Source organism: Gymnoscopelus braueri (genome assembly GCF_963280865.1).
Source record: "Gymnoscopelus braueri genome assembly, chromosome: 8".
NCBI lineage: Eukaryota > Metazoa > Chordata > Actinopteri > Myctophiformes > Myctophidae > Gymnoscopelus > Gymnoscopelus braueri.
The window spans coordinates 20848719-20872559 of NC_137609.1; the positions used below are offsets into that span (position 1 = coordinate 20848719).

The window sequence follows — 23841 nt, forward strand, 5'->3', positions numbered from 1 at the left end:
GGGGTTATAGACGATTCCCAAACAGTTCAACCTCAGTCTGGGCGGATTTAAATGCTGTCATTTGCTATGCATTTTCTCTATGTAATAAAATCAAACTCACTAAATGTCAGGCATTTTTCCTTTGTTCTCCAATGTGTGCTATAATGGCATCTGATCACATGCAGACACAGTACTTCTTGCTATGTGCCTATGTTTAATTTTCTGTGGGTCTTCACAGAGCGTAACCCATCCTTGGTACTGACCTCCTGTCCAGACTTGGCAGAGTTCTCCGCTGAGTGTAAGGACTCGATCTCGCCCTCAATCATGGCTGCCTCGAGACACTCGTGGAGGTCCTTAAACCCGTTCACTTGCAGCGGGTACTGTCCGAACATCTCTGTGTTCTCAAACTTCTTACCTGGAGAATATCACACAGAAGAGCTTGTACACACGTGCGCAATATAAAAGAAAGTGCACACATGGACACAAGCAACATACTTCTCGATATTTGAAGCAATGTCTTGATTTTGTTTTATGTAAAAACATTTATTTTTGTTATGGCATCGTAGTTTTGTTGTTTACTCCTTTTTATTATGTTTCATGATTAGATATGATGTTGAAAATCATTAGTTAGGTACTTTCCCTTTAACTCTATAACTGCCAAAGACGTTTATTGTCTTTGAGAAATTAGCTGTTGCCTGCCAAAGACGTATAAAAACGTCTTGAAAAAAAATAATAAAAAAAAAACTTTTTTCAAAAAAAAAAAAATTCTAAAAAGATTCTAATTATTTTGTATTGACACCTTTTCGATATTCCAAACGAATAAGGAGATAACAATTTCCAAAGATTTGCTGCTCCATCCACTACAATGTTAAAATTGAAACGGACAAACAATTCACAATGTTTTTTGGTTTGAAACCACTGGTTTTGAGCTATTTTCAAACATCAAACAACACATGACAACAAGGTCAAATTGACCTCGTTGACATTTGTGAAACCACACCTGAATCTCATCTGTGATTAGAAATTTTCTGGGGATCAATCATACTTGAGAAAAATATTTTGTGGCTATGCGAAAAGGTACCAAAATCGGTCAAAACCCTGGCAGAGGCTACAGACTGTTCTGAAAAAACTCTGGCAGGGTAAGAGTTAAGGCAAGTCCTATACTAAGTTTATTATTACCGGTATATAAAGGTGTGTCCTTGTGACAAGGACACACCTTTATATAATAATACACTTTGTATAAGACTTGCCTTAAAGGGAAAGTACCCAACTAATGATTTTGTGGCAGTGTGTGCAAAAAAGAAAGTAAGCAAAATATGGGCAGGCCCAGGAAGAACTGGGTCAGGTGTGACAGAGTCCAAGAACGCGCGAGCGAGCGAGAGAGAGAGAGAGAGACTAAGTACTGCATAACTCAGGCTTAATGTGATATATGAGCCATTTCATATTACTTTGCATCTAAGCTGATTTTCACTAGTTCAGCAATCAGTCACTCATCATAACCACTTTAACAGCAGCAGCACAGCACTCTATCTGCAGGAGCAGTACAGCCACACACAGCATTGACTACTGATGAGAAGTAAAAAAAAGAAAAGAAAAAGAAAGCGACGTGGATGGGTTGTTAGCGGACATGCAGATGAGGCATTAAGGTCATTTTATGAGCAGAAGTGTCCGCTGGCCCAGCTTTTTGGTGGCTCTAGGCCAGTATTGTCATGCATAATAAGCGCAATGTCAATCAGCCGTCAAGGTCCTCCAGGATCAATGTGGCCGACCCTCTTTCTCTTTTACATGGACTCCATCTCATTAAAACAAGGTCACCTTTCATTACCGGGGGCAAGGACTTGCTTGCATTCTGGCTGCTGCATCGGGGCCAGGCAAGGCCTTGATCTCTCTCTTCCTTCTCTGGCTAGCCATCTCTAATTTTCTTTCCTTTTAGAGATTAAACAAGTTATAAAACTGTTATTACGTCTCAGCAGCCTACCTTCTAGAACGCCCACAGCCAGGAAGCGGCCATAGAACAGTTCCACCATGGGGTTTTTTGGCTTCTCGCCCTCCCTGCCAAAAACAAACAAGAGGTCAAATAGACACAAAAAGCAGCTGCTAACCGCCACTTAAGCCCTATACACCGACTTCCTTGCACAATAATTATAGAAAATAGCCAAAAATAAAATGCAGTTAAAAGAGGACATCTCTGTCTCAGAGCCATGTGAATCGCACTCGTTTCATTCTCTATGCCCTTTATCTATATAATGCCTATTGTCTATTAATCCTTCTCTGAGAAGAGAGGGGAAATGGGGGGATTACCTGTCCTCCTCTGCCTTCATCTGGAAGGCGTCCTCTAGCCAGTCCAGCAGCTTGTGGGTGAACTCACTCACATCCTGCTGTTGGGTGAAGCACAGACATAAACACGGGACAATTACGGTGTCTGCTTTTTAGTAGAGACTGACTAATGCCACATTTTTGGGGTCCAATAGTGATTCTGAATTTGAAGAGAACTTTTGAAGCAAAACATTTTCAATAAACACATAACTTATTGATAGAGAAAAAATTAACACAAATGGAAATTAATGTTATTTTACCAGGCCCTATTCATAAGTTTTTAATAACAGCCGATCTAGAAGCTCACAATGCTTTAGAACGTGACACTACTTTTTAGGACCCTGAGGTCAGAGACATGGTTTAACAGGGGGTTTAACAGGGGCTATAACAATGCCAAGAAAGCAGTGGTTTAAACCAGTCAGAGTAAAACCTGGCATGGCCGGAGTTTGTAAATGACAACGGCAAGAAGAGTTCATGAATTGGTGAACTTCAAAAAGGAGAACCTGGTAACCCAGACCCACTCTATCATAATGCAGACATCAATGGCGTTCTGTAATTCAGGTCAATGCCTCAATGTGATAATACACAGTGGAGGGACATGACTGATGAATGCGGTGACCAGAAGGCTGACCTCACTTAACCTCCAAAGAGACAAGAGCTATTATTGCTTTTCGTAAGGAGGGTGGAGGGGAGAAGTTTTTTTTCGGGGGAGGGGGGATTTGGCATATTAACATTACATTATCACATATTAGCATACAGAGGCTAATTCCCGGTGTTCAATAAGATGTTTTTCTTTTTGCAGTGTTCAGGGGGACGTTGTGAGTCTAGGGATTAACATTTGTAGACGATGGAGGTTAAAGCGCTGAATTAACAGAACTGTAATTGAAGTGAGGGGTCAAGCCCTGCGCCAAAAGTATGAGGCCCAATAAGGTTAAAGGGTAGCCTCGCGTAGCAGGAAGAACCAAGATCACATCTATCCCACGATTCTAAATAAAAAAAAACTTCGAGACTTTAGGGGGCGGCATTTCATATTGGGATATTATCAGGATTGGTTTTCAAAGCCGTAGATGTAGGATTGTTAGCGAACGTTCTTGACGCTGTTCTAGCCCCTACATTTTATTTAGATGTCACCAGACATATCGGTAGTCAGAGATCTCCGATCGTCTGGCATACGCAAAGGGTGTTTTTCAGATGTATGCAATAAAGTTCAAGAAATACTTTTAACGCAAGACATGTGGTTCTGTGAGCTACTTTATATCACTTTTACAAGCTCTAGCAACCTGTCTACATTCAATAGTTTACAACAATTACTGTGCTACATAGTGAGAGCTTATAAAAGGTATTGTTGTCTGTCATTCACAGGTAAATTGTTCCCTCAATTTGTACTTAACAAAATCACTGAGTGCTGTGTTTCTCGCTGACAGATGTCGATCAAGCAAAAAAGGAGAGTGAAAACCGTGTGTGTGTGTGTGTGTGTGTTGCGCGTGTGTGTGTGTGTTGCGTGCGTGCGTGAATCAAATATTTGAACACATTTTAGATAATTGGCTTTGAAGACCTTGATTATGTAGGAACATTTTATACAGGAACACTATATTAAAGTGTGTGATGTCTACTCAAATACACAAAAGTACGGTAGTAATGAATTTTCAACATTTTTGCAATTGTAAATTGCCTCCTTTTTTTGCAATTGTAAATTGCAAAAATGTGCAGGATGAAATAGTGCTGACCTGCTGTGACTCGCTGGACTTGAAGGCATCTTTGAGAATCTCCACGGCGCGCGAGGGGTCCACGTACTTCCTCTTTGATCCCACCATGAGGGAGAAAAGGTTCCTCAGCTCCTGCATGAAGGGCAGGTTCCTGTGCTCCTGGTTGGAGAAAACACACAAATGCTAAATTAGAGTACGCTCAGTAAAGCCAGGAAGCGTGCCTTTAATCTGTACTTTTACTTCATCTTACAACAGGATTGTATTGTGACATATTTTTAGATCTGCTATTTTTTGCATTTTTTTTTACTTTGCCTATAATGACATGCCATAAATTGGGATGGCAGGTTTAAAGTTATTACATTTCTACATACATACAGCCATGAAAGTGGCCCAACATGTGATAAACAGAAGTACATCATCTCTACGGTCTGCCTCCCTGTCTCTCTCATACACATTCATCGACTTCTCTCCATCGTTTTTCTCAGGTTTCTGTCATTCAAATTTCTCTGTAATCCGCAACACCTGATTGTTAAGTCCTTTTGTCAATTATGTTTGTATAACCAATCAAAGGTAGCGAATCTAAGTGACAGATTTTCACTACCCCGACACTGGCTTTGAGTCCTGGCGAGAGGAAGAAGGATCTGGATTCTGGAATGCCATTGACATTATGGCGACACAACCCCACCATGGTGGGATATATGCAGCGGGACTAACATTTCGTTTTTAGTCTGCTACTGCATTAGATTAACAGTACCAGGCTAAATGAAGCTGCACAAAGATGCGGAGGCCCTGCAGCAAAGGCACACACTGTCTGTGTGTCTGTGCTGATGGGGGAAAGTGGCAAGTCCTCATCAAACATTTCACACCAGTGGAAAGACACTCCACTGGTGTGAGCTTAGGAGCTGGGAATAGAGTAGATTTTCTGGGCACAGTCTGACCTAAGGGAGAGATTTCACAGCTGTTTGAATGTAGCTGCAAACATGCCACGCTGATTTCATGCTAGTGCACCACACAACGCTTTAGTGGAGTTACAGCTTCAATGGCTCGCTAATCCTGCTAGCCACTGCAGACCAGCTTAGCTATGTGAACTAGGGCTGAGCACTGTACAGTACTGGTTCTCAAAGAGGGGTTCTGAGACCCCCAGGGGCCTTTGAGGGGGTTCCAAGAAAATGAGGAACAGTTTTAACACTTAAAGGACAAGTCCGGACTAAAATAACATATAGCCTACTTATATTGATTCCAAATGACTGCAGAATTGTCGTCCAGTTTCCCCAGCAGCGCCATAGCATAGAGTGGAGCCCATAAGCATATCGCTACTGAAGCTATTTGTTGCGGTCAAACTTGTTTTTCATTAATCTGTTATTAGTTGTCATTACACACGCATCCATGCCTTGGCTGTCCCACACGAGCCGCCAGTCTCGTACATCATGTTTTGGGGTGAGCGTTCGGACAACTGCCAATCAAAGTAACTGTACTATAATAACTGTACAACATGCTTATGGGCTCCACACTATGCTATGGGGGCTGTTGGGGAAACTGGACGACAGGGGCAATTCTGCAAATAGACCCCAAGGCCAGTCATTTGGGATTTAGTCCGGACTTGTCCTTTAAGTCCCATCTTTATTTTTAGCTATTTGAAAATAGCTTGTAGATCTGCCATTAAAAAAATTAAAAGTATTCTGTGATGAGAGTCCCTGGCACAAATTATTTTCAAAAGGGGTTCTGCGGCCAAATATACATCAGAGTTTAGGCACATAGAACATCATACAGTATTACTAAAAAAAATGTTTTGATCATCAAGAAATCATCAAGAAAAGCCACCATCTCAGTTCAATTACTCTCCAGTGAGAGACCTAAGAAAAAGGAATGGGAAGGGGCCTCACCTTCTGGTTGCGAGGCAAGTCGTGGAGCCTGGCCGGGGGCGAGTAGTGGAGCACTAGCCTCTGAAACTCCAGCAGGTTGAACAGGGACTAAGGGGGACAAATACAGAGGACATAGTCGTATCGTGGAAACTTAAACAAAAGCATAGAACATTCCTGTGATAATGTATTACCAAGTGACTGTGATAACTAATCATAAACTACTGCTTTAAACGGTGTCTTGGTGTCACAAGTTGAATTTTATGGTTATGTTACCATTTCATTTCCCAGCTTAATGTGAGAGTGAACATCAAGCAACGAAAACATTCTATTCTTAACTCTTTCACTGCCAAGAGTATTTTCATAAAGTACTCCCCCAGTGCCAGAAATTTGCGTTTTTTTTAATTTTGTAATTTTTCATTCAAATAAATTATCTGATTGGGTTTTTAAACCCATAATACAGTTCTACCAGTAGAGAGCAACAAATCGACACATTGATGACCTCGCTGGCTCACTCGCCCCCTCCCAAACAGGCTCACGTCATATCCGGTCATAACCGGATGTTGACATTTTTGACAATCGTTGATCGGGCTAAATTACGATGCGATACACGACTACGATGACTGATCGTCACCCAGACCAAAGAGAGTAGACGTGGACCTCTCCGTTCGTTTTATATACCGTGTGAAAAACTGTGACTTTCCCTATTCTGGCCGAAAATGATCGCGGGAAAAAAATGAGGACCGGAAACGGAATCTGCGTCATGAAACCGGAACCCAATGAGTCTGAAGGAGTCAGGAAGCGAAAGTGATCATGAAAAATATACAGAATAGCGCGACCACAGTCAAAAGTAAAAACTTGGGATTTCTCGTGCTGGCACTGAGGGTACTCGGGAAAAACTCTGGATATCTCGGGGCGTGGCACTGAGAGAGTTAAGCAGCCTTCTCAAGATTTGATGGTGGAAATGTACATCGAGTAAAGTTGTTTACTCCTTTTCATCACCTGACTGGTCCAAGCTAAGCGCTCTCATTTGGGTGGGTGGGAGGGTTACATTACACACTGGGGACATGCACCGTGTGACAGTGTATCCAGTGTTCATCTGGCATATTTCAGCTCAGTTCAGACTCCTGGCCCTGTAAAGGATACAACAAACTCACCAAATCTTTGTGATTGCTTCATCCCACATGAAAAGGATCATACCATCACCAACACATGTATTGTGTAATCACAGCTTCAGCCATGTATCTATTTTTCCGCTAAATGGATTTGTTTCTAGATTTTGTGTTTGTTTATATTTTCTCCTACTGCATTAATATCTTACTGAACTATTACCTGAACAATCGAGTCAATATTGGCTAGAAAACATTGCGAACTAAGAAGATATGGACATTTGAATTGCTTATGTAAATAAATGTTTTGACCATGGACTACTTTCAGCTAGACTTTCAAATTAATCTGCACATTAAAATGAATAAAAAGCAATGATAACAAGATGGAATTTGATCTATTTAGCCACAGAAAAAGATCAGTAAAATATGTTTAAAGTTGCAGTTCACACATCCAAACTTGGTCAGATATATAAATGTTTGATCAATAATGCCCCTGTCAATTATTTTTCTCACCCAAAAAACATTTATAAAGGAGTTTTATAGTACCTTGGACTTGGCTATGTCTGTGCGCTAACGCAGTACCTGAATTTCATGTCACGTGCAACACCTGCTTTCACAGAGAGGGTGGTCTTAAGGCCTTTTTAACCAGTCACAGAATATTTATCTCCAGTATGATCGATCCCCGATCGTTGTTACAAACGGAGGGTTTCACTGTGCTTCCGCGAAAGAAAGAAAAAAATGTCATCGCGACCCCCCGTTCGCTTATTATAGGCCGTTGACATGTGGAGTGCGTCTTTAAATTGTTAACAAAGCCAGTTATGCTTTTACAAACTTGAAAATAGAAGCTCAGGACCATCTTAATATTTTTTACAGCATAAAAAATGTTATACCATGGCCAAAGCTAACAGATGATAGGCGTTTGTGATTGGCCGTAAGGTGTGCATTATTTCAGATAAGCGCCATGGCTGCAGAATCATCACCATATTAAATGAATATCCATAATAAAAAAATTTGTACTGTATTAACATCATTTAAGTTACCATTAGATACAAACTATCCTTAAAAACATGGATTCAATATAATTTTCAACCATTGAATGTAACCCATTTCTAGGGTGTTCCAAGTGAGCTTCTCTCACTTGTTGGGAGTAGCAAGTTAACGTTTATTCTAAGGTTGACGAAGATAGTGCCAACTCTAAGTTCTATTCAATTTTGATAACCTCACGGATCGTCATGGATTATCATCCCAGACCCATACATATAATTAAAAGAAATTATAGATAGGGTTATATAGGGTATGTTATTCACTACATGAGGTAGAGAATGCTGGAAATGTATAAAAAATACTAGCATACTTTTCTCTCAACCTTTCTCTTTCTGCTTTGTGTTTCACTGTCAGCTGGATAGGAAATGGATCATTAGTAACAGGGTCTCTAACAAACATAGACTCAAGTCAGCCACATTTGGCTCAAATAGAGACTGAGGACAATCTCACAACTGTCATTTAAAATTGGATGGAAGCAATTACCGAGAAATATTGGGGCAGCGTCAGGATTGGTTTCCAAAGCAGCAGACGTACAATAGGCAATAGGCAAATACCTTGCATTTAGAAGTCCCCAGGCATATCGCAGACATGACATCACCCTCTTTATAACCAACCCACTCTGTGGAAGAATGTAATGCTATGCATGTTCAATAAAAGAGTGCATCCACCTGAATGACTGCACTGAACCAGCAGGTATTGCCTACGTTCTTCAGCCCCACAGGGCAGTTGTCCATCCTCTTCCTGTCATGGGGGTTAGGGGAGTCGCTCCACACTTCAGTGTGGGTGCGCTTCAGGCATGCCTTGTTCTCTGCTATGCTGGCCTCCAGAACTCTAACAAGAGGAAAGCATGACGTCACTAACACATTCAAATAAAATAAATACACATTTCACCTGACTTTACTTTCTTTTACTTTTAAATTTGTACTTAAAAAGTGATGGAGCATTCACACTGATGGCTTTAAAAAAAAATAGGCAGCTTTTAGGCACTTCCTTTTTACAAATGAGAAGTTGTCAATAGGCAACAGCATGCAGGCTGCTTTTAGAAGGCGCAGGGCACTTAGAAAAGCTGAAAATAGTTTAATAATCAGAAATGCGCTCATGACATGGACCGCTTTTTATCAGCTGTCCAATCACGACTGTGTGAACACATTCTCAGCTGCTCCTCGTCTGAGCTAATTGTCTCGCTATGACCTGCTGTCTGCCACCAAAACACAAACGGACCAGACTTCCATCAGCGTCCCTCCTCCTCTTATGCCTAAAGAAATAGTATAATAAACCTATTATTACCTAATATAATTACATCGTATTTGCTATATTCACAGTGGAGTTGTATTTTCTTACAGGCAGGTCTATTAATATATAGCAATTAAGGGAGTTGTAGTCCAAGCAGCGTGAGCTCCAGCCTCCAGGCGACACAAGTAGCAGCAACGTGCCCAGGTCAGCACAGCTGTCAGACGGGAGATGAAATGCACTGACCTCGGTTCTTGTCTCTGGCACCTCGTTTATACAATATGATAAATTTTAGGCGATAAATATGCCATACACTTGCTCAATCACATTTCATCCACATCTACACCTACTAGTTTAAAACATTGTTTTCAATATTCGGTAAGTAAGGTCAATGGAGTATTGAAGTCTTTTTCAGTCAATCGCGCAATCAACCGTCCCTCTGCCCCTACCCCCTTCAGTTTTTTCTGTTTATATTTTCAGCTAAAATTTCAACAATAACTCCAACCTACTACTACTATTACAGTTCATTTACCAGTATGTCAATTATTAGGTTCTCTGTTGTTCCAAATATGTCAGCAATGTTTCTTCTTTTTTTTTTTTACCTTTATTCATACAGGAAAATCCCACTGAAATACAAGACCTCTTTTACAAGGGAGCCCTGTCCAGTCCACCTGTGTATTTACGTTTTTACCTGCTTTTACATGACAGAAACCAGTGGCTTGTCATTTCTTTCAATAATGTTGTAGACTAGAGAATCACCCAAGATGGAGATAATCTCTGTAGAAAACTCAGGGATGCTAGTTCCTGGTGTTAATCCCTACTAGGTAAATAATAATTGTTGACTTTGATGGGAAAACCTGCAAATCGATTGTAAAAAATATATATCCGATTAGTGGGTGTGGCTACAGCTCACCAGCCTCTTGTCTATCAAAACAAGCTGGTCGGTGACAAGTCCGCTCTTTTGGTAACGGTACATTACATGAATATTCTGCTAAATCTAATAACAATAATGAATAATAAGAATTAATCCCTAATGTAAAGCGACGTTCTGTGCAAACAGTTCTGGTTTTCTGCTGTAAAAGAAGTCATCATTCAGTGGCAGAATTGAGCCCACCTGCTGATGGCCTGCTCCTCATCGGTGATGCCCGTCTCCCTGAAAGCCCGGCTGGACTCTTCCAGGCTGAGGGCGATGGCCCTCTGCAAGTCATCCTTGTCATCCCCAGTCAGGTCAATCACATCTGCAACAAGGCACATGGCATTCACTCTGACACGCTTGTGTCATTGGGAGAAATAGACATGCTACTACGGTCTTATAAAGACCACCCAGGAAGAATTTGCAGTGGAAGGTAATTCTTCAGAAATATCTGCAAAACGGTTGAGGGATGCGGTGGGGCTAAACCCATCAAGTCATCAAGTCACCCATCAAGATAGAATGACAGCATGACTTATTAGCATAACGAATTTTGGTGCGGGACTGCAAATAATTGTATTGATTCCGGCAAATTATAATTGGCTTGTAGATCAGGTATTTTATTATGAGAGTAGAAGGAGAAAGAGAAAACAGTAGCGAGATTACATTTTTTGGATTTGAGCTAAAAAGCATTATTTTACACTTTGGCTATTCAAAAATAGCAGATCTACAAGCTCATAGCTCGGCACTCTGTGCCGCGCTATGAGCTTGTAGATCTGCTATTTTTGAAAAATCGAGAAAGTGTGCAAATCTTTGAATATATATTTTTTCAAAGCGAACATTTGTAACTCTGATCTTTGCTTCTGGGGGTCCCTGGAACAAAATATTTTGAGACGGGGGCCAAATACATATCATTTTGGGTGGTCCTTGATATGAAAAAGGTTGAGAACCACTGACATAGTAACATTTTTTTTTTTTTTAAACAGTTAGGATTTAGAAGACATTTTGTAAAATCGGCCTCAGGTCTTAATGGGTTATGACAATGTAAAGACATAGTTAACCCCCATTGGCCCCAAAGTGTATAGTCCCACCCTATGTGAAGCATGTAAGGGGGGGAAATCAGCCCCATTTTGAAAAAAATAAATTTCAGGCTGTATTTCAGGTGGTAGATTGTGTGTACTCAGGTTGTGTCAGAAGTATGCCACTCACTTGTGTCTGCCTGACTGCCCACGCTGATGTATCTGTCATTGGCCACCTGGGATGTCTGGTAGTAGGTGGCCTCATCCTCCTGTTGTTGTGGTACCTTAGCGTTCTTCTCTGTCAGATATGTCACTGCCTCTGCCAGGTCTCCATTACTGACCTGGGCCGCAAGAAAGGAACAGGTTTTTAGACTATGTGGAGTCATTTTTGTAACTGTCATATAGCATATGTACAGTATGGCATACAGGTTATGGCTTAAAACTTGATACTGATAAGAGCATAGAAAATGGATGGGTGTATAAAAACTCAGCCTGAACTCTTCAAATTCAAATACTGTAATTTGTTGTAAATATGATATATCCAAAGGGAGTTAAAGTGTATTTGTGTGGATACACATGAGAAGAACAGGAAAACAAGTCATTGAGTGTTCATAACACTACATGTGTGTATGTGTAAGTGAAACTTGTGTATGCCACCAACTGTGTCTGTCGGGGGTATCATTTGTGGATGTCTGGGTGACGTGATATACATTTATTTAGAAATGTTGATACTGTACCTGCAGAGCCTGTTGGAGGAGCTGGACATCTGTGGTGCCTGTGACCTCTCTCAACTGGTTTAATAAAGTCTGCTGGTGCTGAGGTGGTGGGGGATGGAGAGAAACAAAGGGCAGGGTAGGTCATTGCGGAGATATTCACACTTTTAAGATCATTGCTGGACACTAGTTTAAAGTGGTCTCTATACGTTTGTGATGCCCACCATCCACCACAAGGCAATTTTTATATAGGACACATTTCAGTTTACAGTAAAAAAAATAACTTCTCTACTCCAAAGTGGTAGGCCAGATCTGCACAGATGCCTCTGCCTGAAATCTATTCTATATGGCTCCACCTGGTCCTGTACTTCTATATCACTCTCACTGTAGCTACACAATTTACTACTGGCTTAAAAGCAAGAGTGCTTCTTCACCCCAAGGGCACTGGTTTTCACTAAGCCATTTTAGAGAGAGTGAAAACAGAGTTCACACCTCTTATAACAGCACATGAATAATGCACCTGAGTCTCTGGTCCTGCGCTCAGTTTGCAAGGCTACAAGCCCTGTACAATGAGTTCAAGACTTTGCTAGGTTGTGTGAAAGACAACAAATGTGACACTGAACATCCCAAGAGGTCATCTCCACAAAAGGACACCTATCCTGTTTCCTGTCTGATCAAATGTCCAAATCCATAAATATGCCATAGAAAGGAAATGCTGTTGGTAGGATAAATCTACGGTATATTAATTGTAACTTTGTACCACGGGCGTCGCAAGGCTCACACCATAAACACCTGACGTCCTAAAGCCTTCAGAAAATGGCTGTACATTATCGTGTAGCTTGATGGGTGTCCATCATGTCCTCTGATCAGATGATAAACAAAACAAAGCAACAGTTCATCCAAGAATACAACCTAGTCAAGAGATCACCACAATCCTTTTAAGTTGGGATGAATTACGTTGTGTCGCACGGAACGGAGTGAGTGGATTGTCCATTTAATTATTAATTATTACTGGTAAGTAACCAGTTTGTAATTAATTTATCCCTTAATCGTTTCACTCCTACTTAGTGCGCTTATAGCACCTTTTCATTCAGCCATGTTTCAGCCACTTGAGAAGTAAACAGGTGTGGCTAGTGTGTTTGTTCACTGTCAGAATTTGATGTATGTAGGGCATTCCGAGTGGCAGACGTTAGGTGACAGTGTTAGAGAACTCATGTGACAGATTTGGGCCTCCTCATCGAGAAAGGCATGTACACCTCCCATCTTCATCTGGGAAGTCTTGAGTTCCTATCTGTCATTCAGGTCATCTGTCCTTACTCGTCAGCTTGTCAATGACACCCTTGAGGGTTTAGAATGAACTGAAGTCCTTGCCTTCCTGAGAGGGAGTGAACTTGGTGGCTTTACGCCAGGTTATGAAACTGGACATCCCCAAGTCTTACGACACTGTCAAGGAGCTCATAATATACTGGTTATGTGTCTGTCTGAAGTCAAATGACATAGGTGGGCACTGGGCAGTGGGCATGGTTGATCCCCACTATGACATCACCTCACCATGAGCTACAGGCCACAGGATTTATGTCCATCCTAAATTCATACAGTGCACAACAAAATCTGGTAGGCTTAATAAGCCTTGAAATGTTGTACAATACCCTAGCAAGTGTAGGGCTGGGAAATATTACTTCAAACTCAAAATAAAAAACACGTGGTCCAAAAAATAGGAAGGAACATACTACCTGACTCCCCATCTTCAAATGAGTCCAGTGACTCTGATTAGTCTATGACTGACCGTGTATGAACTTTTGACACTGAGTTTGTACAAATATTAGTCATTTGAAAATACCAAGAAATTATTTTGTGAAATATCTAGTATTCAGACAGCAAACAGGCATAAATGAATACATGAATAATAAGCACAGTTGTTGGGCCATGGAACCTGATGACTTGTAAACAACCGTACAGGCATGCACATGCCAAATAAATAAAACTGCACAACGGATGAGGTTGCATCCTTCTCCTTGCCAAGTTGCCATGAACCAGATAGCATGACTCCATGGCATCAAGTCTGTTATTTACAAAGCAGACACCCCCGTTAAGTGTATTGCTTTCAACTGTCAAAACCAGCCAACATATTGCCTAAAAATAGCCCAGGATCCTTCATGGCTGCACTTTGACCGCCTCCAACCACACACTCTGTTTGATTTTGACCACACGTAACACGTAATGTGAGTGCTTTCAAAATGCTCAGAATGAAACAATCAAACTAACTAACTAATGTTTTGGGCACGTGTAATAAACTGCAGGTGTATACAGTAGAAATATGTTACAGAGTAGTTATAGTAGAAAACAAGATCATATTAAGTCAATGATGAACAAAAGAATATGTTTTTCAGTTTGGAACCAACTGAAACTGGGTTGAGACCTTAAGATTTTAGTAATTTATTGGGCCATGACAAACAGTATTACAGTCAAATTGTTACATAACCAAGCACAGTGAGCTGTGCTATGGTGATCAACAGTACTTTATTGAAATGCCATGTATGTTATCACCTCTACCCTGGTGATCTGTCTTTGCTCCAAGTTCCTGTGATTATTGGCAGTCATTCAAGACAACACAACAACACACACATCCAATCCTTAGGCTTGCATACAAAGTCTTTGGTTGCCAGCTAGCGGCCTAGGCTCCTTCTCGGCTTAAGTATGTCTCACCACCGTCACGGCTGACCACCACGACTTGTAAACAAACATATCAGATATTAGAAACCTAAGACAAGGTTCTAGAACACGCCACTGCTAACCAAGGCGCAGCTAAAGGCAACTTGCCCAATGATAATGGCTGATCAGTGTACTGTTAAAGTCACCAGATTGTGTATCTTTAGAATGGTGTTTTGTTTTCTATACCAAATGTCACTTGGCCTTGCTATTTCAACACAGTTAGCTAGCGTTAGTAAGCAATGTGTTGTGTATCCTGTCATTAACTACTACCGTTACAAAACTCAGATTTGCGTTAAACTTGCCTAGCTAGCTAGTAGCTACTTAGCAAAATATTAGATAACGTTATGATGACATAAGTTAGGCCAGTAAACGCTACCATATTATTTAAGCAAAAAAAAAAAACAACACGGAATGTGGAACTTAGAGCAGTGTAGCAAAGTAACTATCAATCTGATTCTGACAGTAACGTTAAATAGTCGGAAAACTATGAACTAGCCAGCTAAGCTAAATTTAGCTAGCCAACCTATAGCCAGCTAATTTACGCTATCGACCAAAATGACGCATTTCTAACTGTCAAACGTTGAAAATGTTGAAAATGCGTCATTTTTGTTGCTGAAAATGCGTCATTGTGTCGAGCGACACGACCGCGCGACAAAGCTACAAATTAGCCGTTAGCATCTACGCTTACCTTCTGAGAATGCTGTTGGAGGACATTCTGCTCCACGGTCATGGCCGCTTGGAAGTGAAATTAAGTAAAAAATCAAACCAAGGGAGCGAATTAATTACGCAGTTGCGTTTGATCCGAGCGATGAAATAGAAATGTTCAACTAGGATGCGCCCTGCTGTGTGTTTATGTTTATCAGTGAGGTGACGGCGGGCGCCATGACACAGTAACACTGGTCGTCAGGGATGAAAACATTGCAGACACCGTTGCCAGATTTTGTGAGAGAAACAAGCAGCCACGTCTATGAAAACAAGCCCCCAAAAAGCTATAAGCCACATCTACAAGCTCTCAACACGCCGCAAGCTTGTAGATCTGCTATTTAAAAAAACGCTTAAAATAAAATGTGGAATAATTTGGAAGATTTTTGAAACAAATGATCCCTGGCACAAAACGTTTTCAAGAAAAATATTTGAGAACCACTGGTTTAAATTGGAATCAAGCCTAAAAACGCAACCCACAACTACCAATATTTACAAGCAACTTTACAGAAAAACAAGCCCAAAGTCACTTATAATAAGCAGACATGGCAACGCTGATTGCAGATCCATGGACTGGACTGTGGGTTCGATTACTGATGTCTGTCTGAACTCTGCATTTACGTCACGCCTCAAACTCGTGAGAATGACGTAATTTATTTAGTTTAAAATAGATACATATCCGATTTTGTATATTTGTTTTCTTATTATTGTGGGATCGCTAAAGCGATCACACTAATGTTATTGCCACTATTTATATACTATATTCCGCCCGTTTTTTGACGGCTAACTAGTCCTTCATACTTTTAGCTACAAACTCCGTTCCAACTCTTCAACGTTCGGCCTACTCAGGACATATCGGCTACCATTTGAATTTTTGAAATCATTTGTACTTTTAGAGATATTTCACTTTTTACTTCTAAAAAACTCCCATTCATTTCAATGGAGAAATTCATACTTTTAGCTAGAAACTCCGTTCCAACTCTATAACGTTCAGCCTACTTAGGACATATTGGCTACCATTAGAATTTTTGAAATAATTTGTACTTTTAGAGATATTTCACTTTTTAAATAGTAAAAATACTTAAAAGTTGATAAAAAGAGTAAAAATACTTAAAAGTTGTAAAAATTAGTAAAAGCTACTTTAAAGTAAATAAAGTGACTAAAAATACTTTAAAGTAAATACCTTGAGTAAAAATACTTAAGAGTACTTATATTGAGTAAAAATACTTCAAAGTACTCAAAATGAGTAAAAATACTTAAAAGTTGAAAAAAATAGTAAAAATACTTAAAAGTTGATAAAAAGAGTAAAAATACTTAAAAGTTGTAAAAATTAGTAAAAAATACTTTAAAGTAAATAAAGTGACTAAAAACAATTTAAAGTAAATACATTGAGTAAAAATACTTAAGAGTACTTATATTGAGTAAAAATACTTAAAAGTACTCAAAATAACAATACAAATACTTTAACACCTTTCAAACCTTTCAATCCTTCAAACCTTTAGAACCTTTAGAACCTTTAGAACCTTTAGAACCTTTCAAACCTTTAGAACCTTTAGAACCTTTCAAACCTTTAGAACCTTTAGAACCTTTCAAACCTTTCAAACCATTCAAACCTTTAGAAACTTTAGAACCTTTCAAACCTTTAGAACTTTTAGAACCTTTCAAACCTTTAGAACCTTTCAAACCATTCAAACCTTTAGAACCTTTAGAACCTTTAGAACCTTTCAAACCTTTCAAACCTTTCGAACCTTTCAAACCCTTCAAACCGTTCAAACCTTTCAAACCTTTCAAACCTATAACACTACTAACACTATCAATACTCAATACCAGCAACATTCTTAGCGATCCCACACTGTTTCTTCAGGAACAGTACCTTCTAGTTATTATTGTGGGATCGCTAAAGCGATCACACTAATGTTATTGCCACTATTTATATACTATATTCCGCCCGTTTTTTGATGGCTAACTAGTCCTTCATACTTTTAGCTACAAACTCCGTTCCAACTCTTCAACGTTCGGCCTACTCAGGACATATCGGCTACCATTTGAATTTTTGAAATCATTTGTACTTTTAGAGATATTTCACTTTTTACTTCTAAAAAACTCCCATTCATTTCAATGGAGAAATTCATACTTTTAGATAGAAACTCCGTTCCAACTCTATAACGTTCAGCCTACTTAGGACATATTGGCTACCATTAGAATTTTTTTAATAAGTCGTACTTTTAGAGATATTTCACTTTTTAAATAGTAAAAATACTTTGATAAAAAGAGTAAAAATACTTAAAAGTTGTAAAAATTTGTAAAAAATACTTTAAAGTAAATAAAGTGACTGAAAATACTTTTAAGTAAATACCTTGAGTAAAAATACTTAAGAGTACTTATATTGAGTAAAAATACTTAAAAGTACTCAAAATGAGTAAAAATACTTAAAAGTTGAAAAAAAGAGTAAAAATACTTAAAAGTTGATAAAAAGAGTAATAATACTTAAAAGTTGTAAAAATTAGTAAAAAATACTTTAAAGTAAATAAAGTGACTAAAAATACTTTAAAGTAAATACCTTGAGTAAAAATACTTAAGAGTACTTATATTGAGTAAAAATACTCAAAAGTACTCAAAATGAGTAAAAATACTTAAAAGTTGAAAAAAATAGTAAAAATACTTAAAAGTTGATAAAAAGAGTAAAAATACTTAAAAGTTGTAAAAATTAGAAAAAAATACTTTAAAGTTAATAAAGTGACTAAAAATAATTTAAAGTAAATACCCTTTAGAACCTTTCAAACCTTTAGAACCTCTTAAACCTTTAGAACCTCTTAAACCTTTCAAACCTTTCAAACCTTTAGAACCTTTCAAACCTTTAGAACCTTTCAAACCTTTCAAACCTTTAGAACCTTTCAAACCTTTCAAACCTTTCAAACCTTTCAAACCTTTCAAACCTTTCAAACCTTTCAAACCTTTAGAACCTTTAGAACCTTTCAAACCTTTCGAACCTTTCAAACCTTTCAAACCTTTCAAACCTTTCAAACCTTTCAAACCTTTCAAACCTTTAGAACCTTTAGAACCTTTCAAACCTTTCAAACCTTTCAAACTTTTAGAACCTTTCAAACCTTTAGAACCTTTCAAACCTTTAGAACCTTTCAAACCTTTAGAACCCTTCAAACCTTTCAAACCCTTCAAACCTTTCAAACCTTTAGAACCTTTCAACCCTTTAGAACCTTTCAAACCTTTCAAACCTTTAGAACCTTTCAAACCTTCAACACTACTAACACTATCAATACTCAATACCAGCAACCTTCTTAGCGATCCCACACTGTTTCTTCAGGAACAGTACCTTCTAGTTATTATTAATATAAATAACAATAATAATAATAATAATTTTTCTTCTTATTATTATTATTATTATTATTATTACTATTATTATTATTATCATTATTATTATTATTATTATTATTATTATTATTATTATTATTATTATTATTATTATTGTGGGATCGCTAAAGCGATCACACTACTGTTATTGTCAACACCGTTTTTTGGCCCCTAACTAGTCCTTCATACTTTTAGCTACAAACTCCGTTCCAACTCTACAACGTTCGGCCTACTTAGGACATATCGGCTACCATTTGAATTTTTGAAATCATTTGTACTTTTAGAGATATTTCACTTTTTACTTCTAAAAAACTCCCATTCATTTCAATGGAGAAATTCATACTTTTAGCTAGAAACTCCGTTCCAACTCTATAACGTTCAGCCTACTTAGGACATATTGGCTACCATTAGAATTTTTTTAATCATTTGTACTTTTAGAGATATTTCACTTTTTAAATGGTAAAAATACTTAAGTTGATAAAAAGAGTAAAAATACTTAAAAGTTGTAAAAATTAGTAAAAGCTACTTTAAAGTAAATAAAGTGACTAAAAATACTTTAAAGTAAATACCATGAGTACAAATACTTAAGAGTACTTATATTGAGTAAAAATACTTAAAAGTACTCAAAATGAGTAAAAATACTTAAAAGTTGAAAAAAATAGTAAAAATACTTAAAAGTTGATAAAAAGAGTAAAAATACTTAAAAGTTGTAAAAATTAGTAAAAGCTACTTTAAAGTAAATAAAGTGACTAAAAATACTTTAAAGTAAGTACCTTGATTAAAAATACTTAAGAGTACTTATACTGAGTAAAAATACTTAAAAGTACTCAACATGAGTAAAAATACTTAAAAGTTGAAAAAAATAGTAAAAATACTTAAAAGTTGTAAAAATTAGTAAAAAATACTTTAAAGTAAATAAAGTGACTAAAAATAATTTAAAGTAAATACCCTTTAGAACCTTTCAAACCTTTAGAACCTCTTAAACCTTTAGAACCTTTCAAACCTTTCAAACCTTTCAAACCTTTCAAACCTTTAGAACCTTTCAAACCTTTAGAACCTTTCAAACCTTTAGAACCTCTTAAACCTTTCAAACCTTTAGAACCTCTTAAACCTTTCAAACCTTTCAAACCTTTAGAACCATTCAAAGCTTTAGAACCTTTCAAACCTTTAGAACCTCTTAAACCTTTCAAACCTTTCAAACCTCTTAAACCTTTCAAACCTTTCAAACCTTTAGAACCTTTCAAAACTTTAGAACCTTTAAAACCTTTAAAACCTTTAAAACCTTTAAACCTTTCAAACCTTTAACTCTACTAACACTATCAATACTCAATACCATCAACATTCTTAGCGATCCCACACTGTTTCTTCAGGAACAGTACCTTCTAGTTATTATTATTATTATCTCACTTATTTTCTTCACAAGTTGGTGGATATGCATGACATAAGTCTGCCCTACCGACACTGACAGTGATCCTAAGTCCTTCAAGAACCAACTCGAAATAATATCTGCTGCTTAGTCAGTAGGCTACTCTTAAACCTCTGCACATTTATTGTTGATTGTTTTAAGCCATTTTGAGAGTCATTCTCATGAATCTTAACCATACCATACCCCAGTGGTGTAATCTACAAGCTCACAATGCCTGGCATCGCGATGCATTGTGAGCATGTAGATCGGCTATTTTCAAATGTCCCGAAATGTATATAGGGGCTGAAGTGATAAATGTATGTGTTGTAATAATAATCAAAATCTACAAAGTTACTGATTGATTGATTGATTGATTGATTGATTGATTGATTGATTGATTGATTGATTGATTGATTGATTGATTGAATACTTTATTTAGAAATGTGCAGAAAAAAAAGCACATGAAAGTAAATACAAGGTCAACTATAAATAGGATTTAAAAAGCCCATGAAAGCCTAATGGCTTGTTTCAAATGGGGTCCCCATGTACTCAATTCATAGTGACATTAAATGACAGACAGATATACACTACTATGCAGAACATCATATAAACAGTTTACAAATTGAAACTAGTATCTAAAGTTTTCAAATAATTGTAGTGGAGTAAAAGTATAATATTTGCCTCTGAGATGTAGTGGAGTAGAAGTAAAAGTACTGGAAATTGGAAATACTCCAGAAAAGTAAAAGTACCTCAAATTTGTACTTAAGTACACTACTTGAGTAAATGTACTTAGTTACTGTACACCACTGACCATACCATCAGGATAGATTAAAATAGAATTTGCCCAAAAGAACAGTGACACCATGGCGTGAAACCAGATTATCGCTTAAATGCTTTGATTATGAAATATTGTTTTAGAGTGAGCTTACAAGATCATGACAACAATACATTACAACAAAGTAAGGATAAAAGTTTAGTAAACTATGTTTTGCTGTAATTATGTTTGGCAGAGCCAAAGTATGGTTTCTCAAAAACTATCGTTGTTACTGTGACTGAAAGTCAGTCACTTAGTTCAGGAATAATCTTGAGTCAAGAAAATATTACAGCTGTGATGACCGACCACGACCAGCTTAAAGATGCATTTTACATTATATTATATTTTGTTAGGCATGAGGTGGACATTTTGCTCTGCCTTGGATCATAAATCCTTAGATTTCCTCATTTGGACATAGGGGGGTGCTATTACAACAGATACAGATCGAGTGGGCACCTCAATGTTATATTGGCTATTTTTTTCCTAAATGTAAAAAAAAAGGGGGGGGGGGTAATAATAAACGTATGCTGTGGGAAATAGTCTGAAATAATGTAAAGTAGGCCTATACATGATTTGAACATGCACGGTACATCAATATCAGACCTAAATTTACCCTTCAACTTCTTTATGCCCAAAATGACCCAATAGACCTATGCAAAGGTTTTGTAACAATCTTTAGCAATTGTAGAAATATTAGGCATAAAAGGTAGGGTAAGTGATATTCTTTGGTCAAAACTAAACCTATTCTATTAAAAGGTATTCTGATAGTATTCATTGCCATAGTGTTTGTTCAGTAACAGGGGTCCCCCATATCTCCAGCTCTTTCATAAACAGAAAATACATTTTCAGGTGGGTTGCAAATGTTCAACCAATCAGGAGAGAGTACCTATTTATCTTCAATGTTTTCCGATTTTGTCTGCTTATTTCTTTGTGTCATCACTTCCAATTTCACTTGTTTATCCTGTATGAGTTATCTCTCCTGATTGGATACAATTGGTATCCCGGCCTGAAAATGCATTTTCTGTTTATTTTTCAATTCAATTCAAACTTTATTTCAGACACTCAGGGGGTCCATAGAACATAAAAACAGCATACAAATACAACAGACTAAAATTAAAAAAAAAAAAAAAAAAAACAGCTCATAAAAACACAACCCTACCATACAGGGATATAAAATCACACATATAGGCAGGCTCTCCAGTGCTTCCGCAGCCTGGACGAGTACCGGAGACAGCTTTTCCCAGGATTGACTATATCCTCAATAATACTGTTCCGGGACTCATCCAGAAACCATACATGGAGTGTCTTAAGAGGGCCTCGCTAGTGTGTATACCACATGTCACAAATAGGTGACTGGCACTATGCCATCTAGGTACCTTGAGTAAAATCCTCAGGGCATCATTGTATGCCACCTTAAGCCTCCGCATACTACCCTTCTTGTATGTGCACCACAAGAATGCTGTATACATAGGAGTGCAAAATGCTTTAAAAAGTGCACACTTAACAGTATCAGAACACATACTGAATCTTTGAAGCAGCATGTTGGCCTGGGCATATAGTATACGGCACTGCCTTTAGAGATATCTCTATCATCATGGAGATTGTCGGTAAAAATGTGGCCCAGATACTTGATTTCCTGGCAAAAAGATAACCGACTGTCACTTAGGTAGAAGTCTGGGAAAGCCAAGTTCTTGTCCTCATGGCTTCTCACAATCATGACACTACTTTTTTTTGCATTATAAATAATGTCATGATCAATGCCATACTTTGAGCAGACTCTCAATAGCTGCTGTAACCCTCCACTGTAAGGACTTAGCACGACCAGGTCATCAGCGTACATCAGGTGATTGATGATAGAGTTACCTACCAGACAGCCCGTATTGCACGTATTTAATCCAACAGATAGATCATTCATATAAACATTAAATAAAACAGGGGATAAAATCCCCCCTTGGCGTATACCCCATTGCTAACAGAGAACTGGGCAGATATTACATTACCCCATTTGACTTGCATTTTCTGATTTGCATACCAAAACACTAAACACTAAACACACTTATTAAAGAGCTGGGGAGACAGGGAGACTCCTGTTACTGAACAAACACTCTATAGCTCTATGATTACTATCAGAAAGAATATATAGTTATTTAACTCTTATTTTAACAATGGAATATCTCTTACCCTACCTTCAAAATATACTACCTGTGGATTAACCAGTAAAGAAACCTTTTGTGGACTATGTGGTTGAACTTGACACTTGCCGATACTCTGCACCTTAATCTCATACAACGCACTGATACTCTTCTTGCTAATGTCAATGTCATAAACAGTATACCAGCTGCTATGCTCATGCACCTTATTTCTAAACCTCATGTAGGCCTACATAATGTTTGGATGGATATGCTATGTGTAAATATGTAGATGCCCTGTTGTCTCTTTTTTGATTCCTTCTTTTTTTCCCATCCCTTGCCTTATAGATTATAATTAAAAATATATACATGACCACGCCCTATACTTCAGCTATTCGAAAATAGCCCATCTACAAGCTCACAACACATTGCATCACGACATGTGAGCTTTCGCTTTGAGAAATCTGATTACTTTTACTTTGGTACTGTATATTTTGATGCCATGCCTTTTGTACGTTTAATCAAGTAAAATTTGAATATAGGACTTTTACCTGTGACAGAGTATTTTTATGCAGTGGTGTCAATACTTTTACTTAGGTAAAAATCAAGAGTATTACTTCCACCACTGCACTCCAATATGCAGTATGCTTCCTCATAGATACAGCATGGCATGGTACCACTATCCAAAAACTGGGCAGTTATTTATTCAACAGAGGATGGAAGGGAATAGTCTTGCAGGCCAATGCAGAACTGGGTCATTCTTTAGATGTTCAGAGACGCCTCGCTGTACTCATTGTAACTGATGTATTTACAGACCCTTCATTA

The 23841-nt window shown here is 38.0% G+C and overlaps 1 protein-coding gene across 3 annotated transcripts in view; it reads right to left on the bottom strand.

The window, feature by feature from the left end:
- Positions 1 to 15494, bottom strand: part of usp25 (ubiquitin specific peptidase 25) — a 31640-nt gene extending 16146 nt beyond the window's left edge. For all 3 annotated transcript variants that reach the window (XM_080434584.1, XM_080434583.1, XM_080434582.1), the window contains exons 1-10: positions 15286 to 15494; positions 11910 to 11987; positions 11363 to 11513; positions 10358 to 10481; positions 8682 to 8844; positions 5885 to 5971; positions 4023 to 4160; positions 2281 to 2357; positions 1958 to 2031; positions 243 to 394 (exon numbers count right to left, since the gene is read on the bottom strand). In XM_080434584.1, the coding sequence (XP_080290710.1) occupies positions 243 to 394; positions 1958 to 2031; positions 2281 to 2357; positions 4023 to 4160; positions 5885 to 5971; positions 8682 to 8844; positions 10358 to 10481; positions 11363 to 11513; positions 11910 to 11987; positions 15286 to 15327 (1086 nt within the window). In that variant the 5' untranslated portion in view covers positions 15328 to 15494. The remainder of the gene's footprint in view (positions 1 to 242; positions 395 to 1957; positions 2032 to 2280; positions 2358 to 4022; positions 4161 to 5884; positions 5972 to 8681; positions 8845 to 10357; positions 10482 to 11362; positions 11514 to 11909; positions 11988 to 15285) is intronic.
- Between the last annotated feature and the right edge of the window lie 8347 nt (positions 15495 to 23841).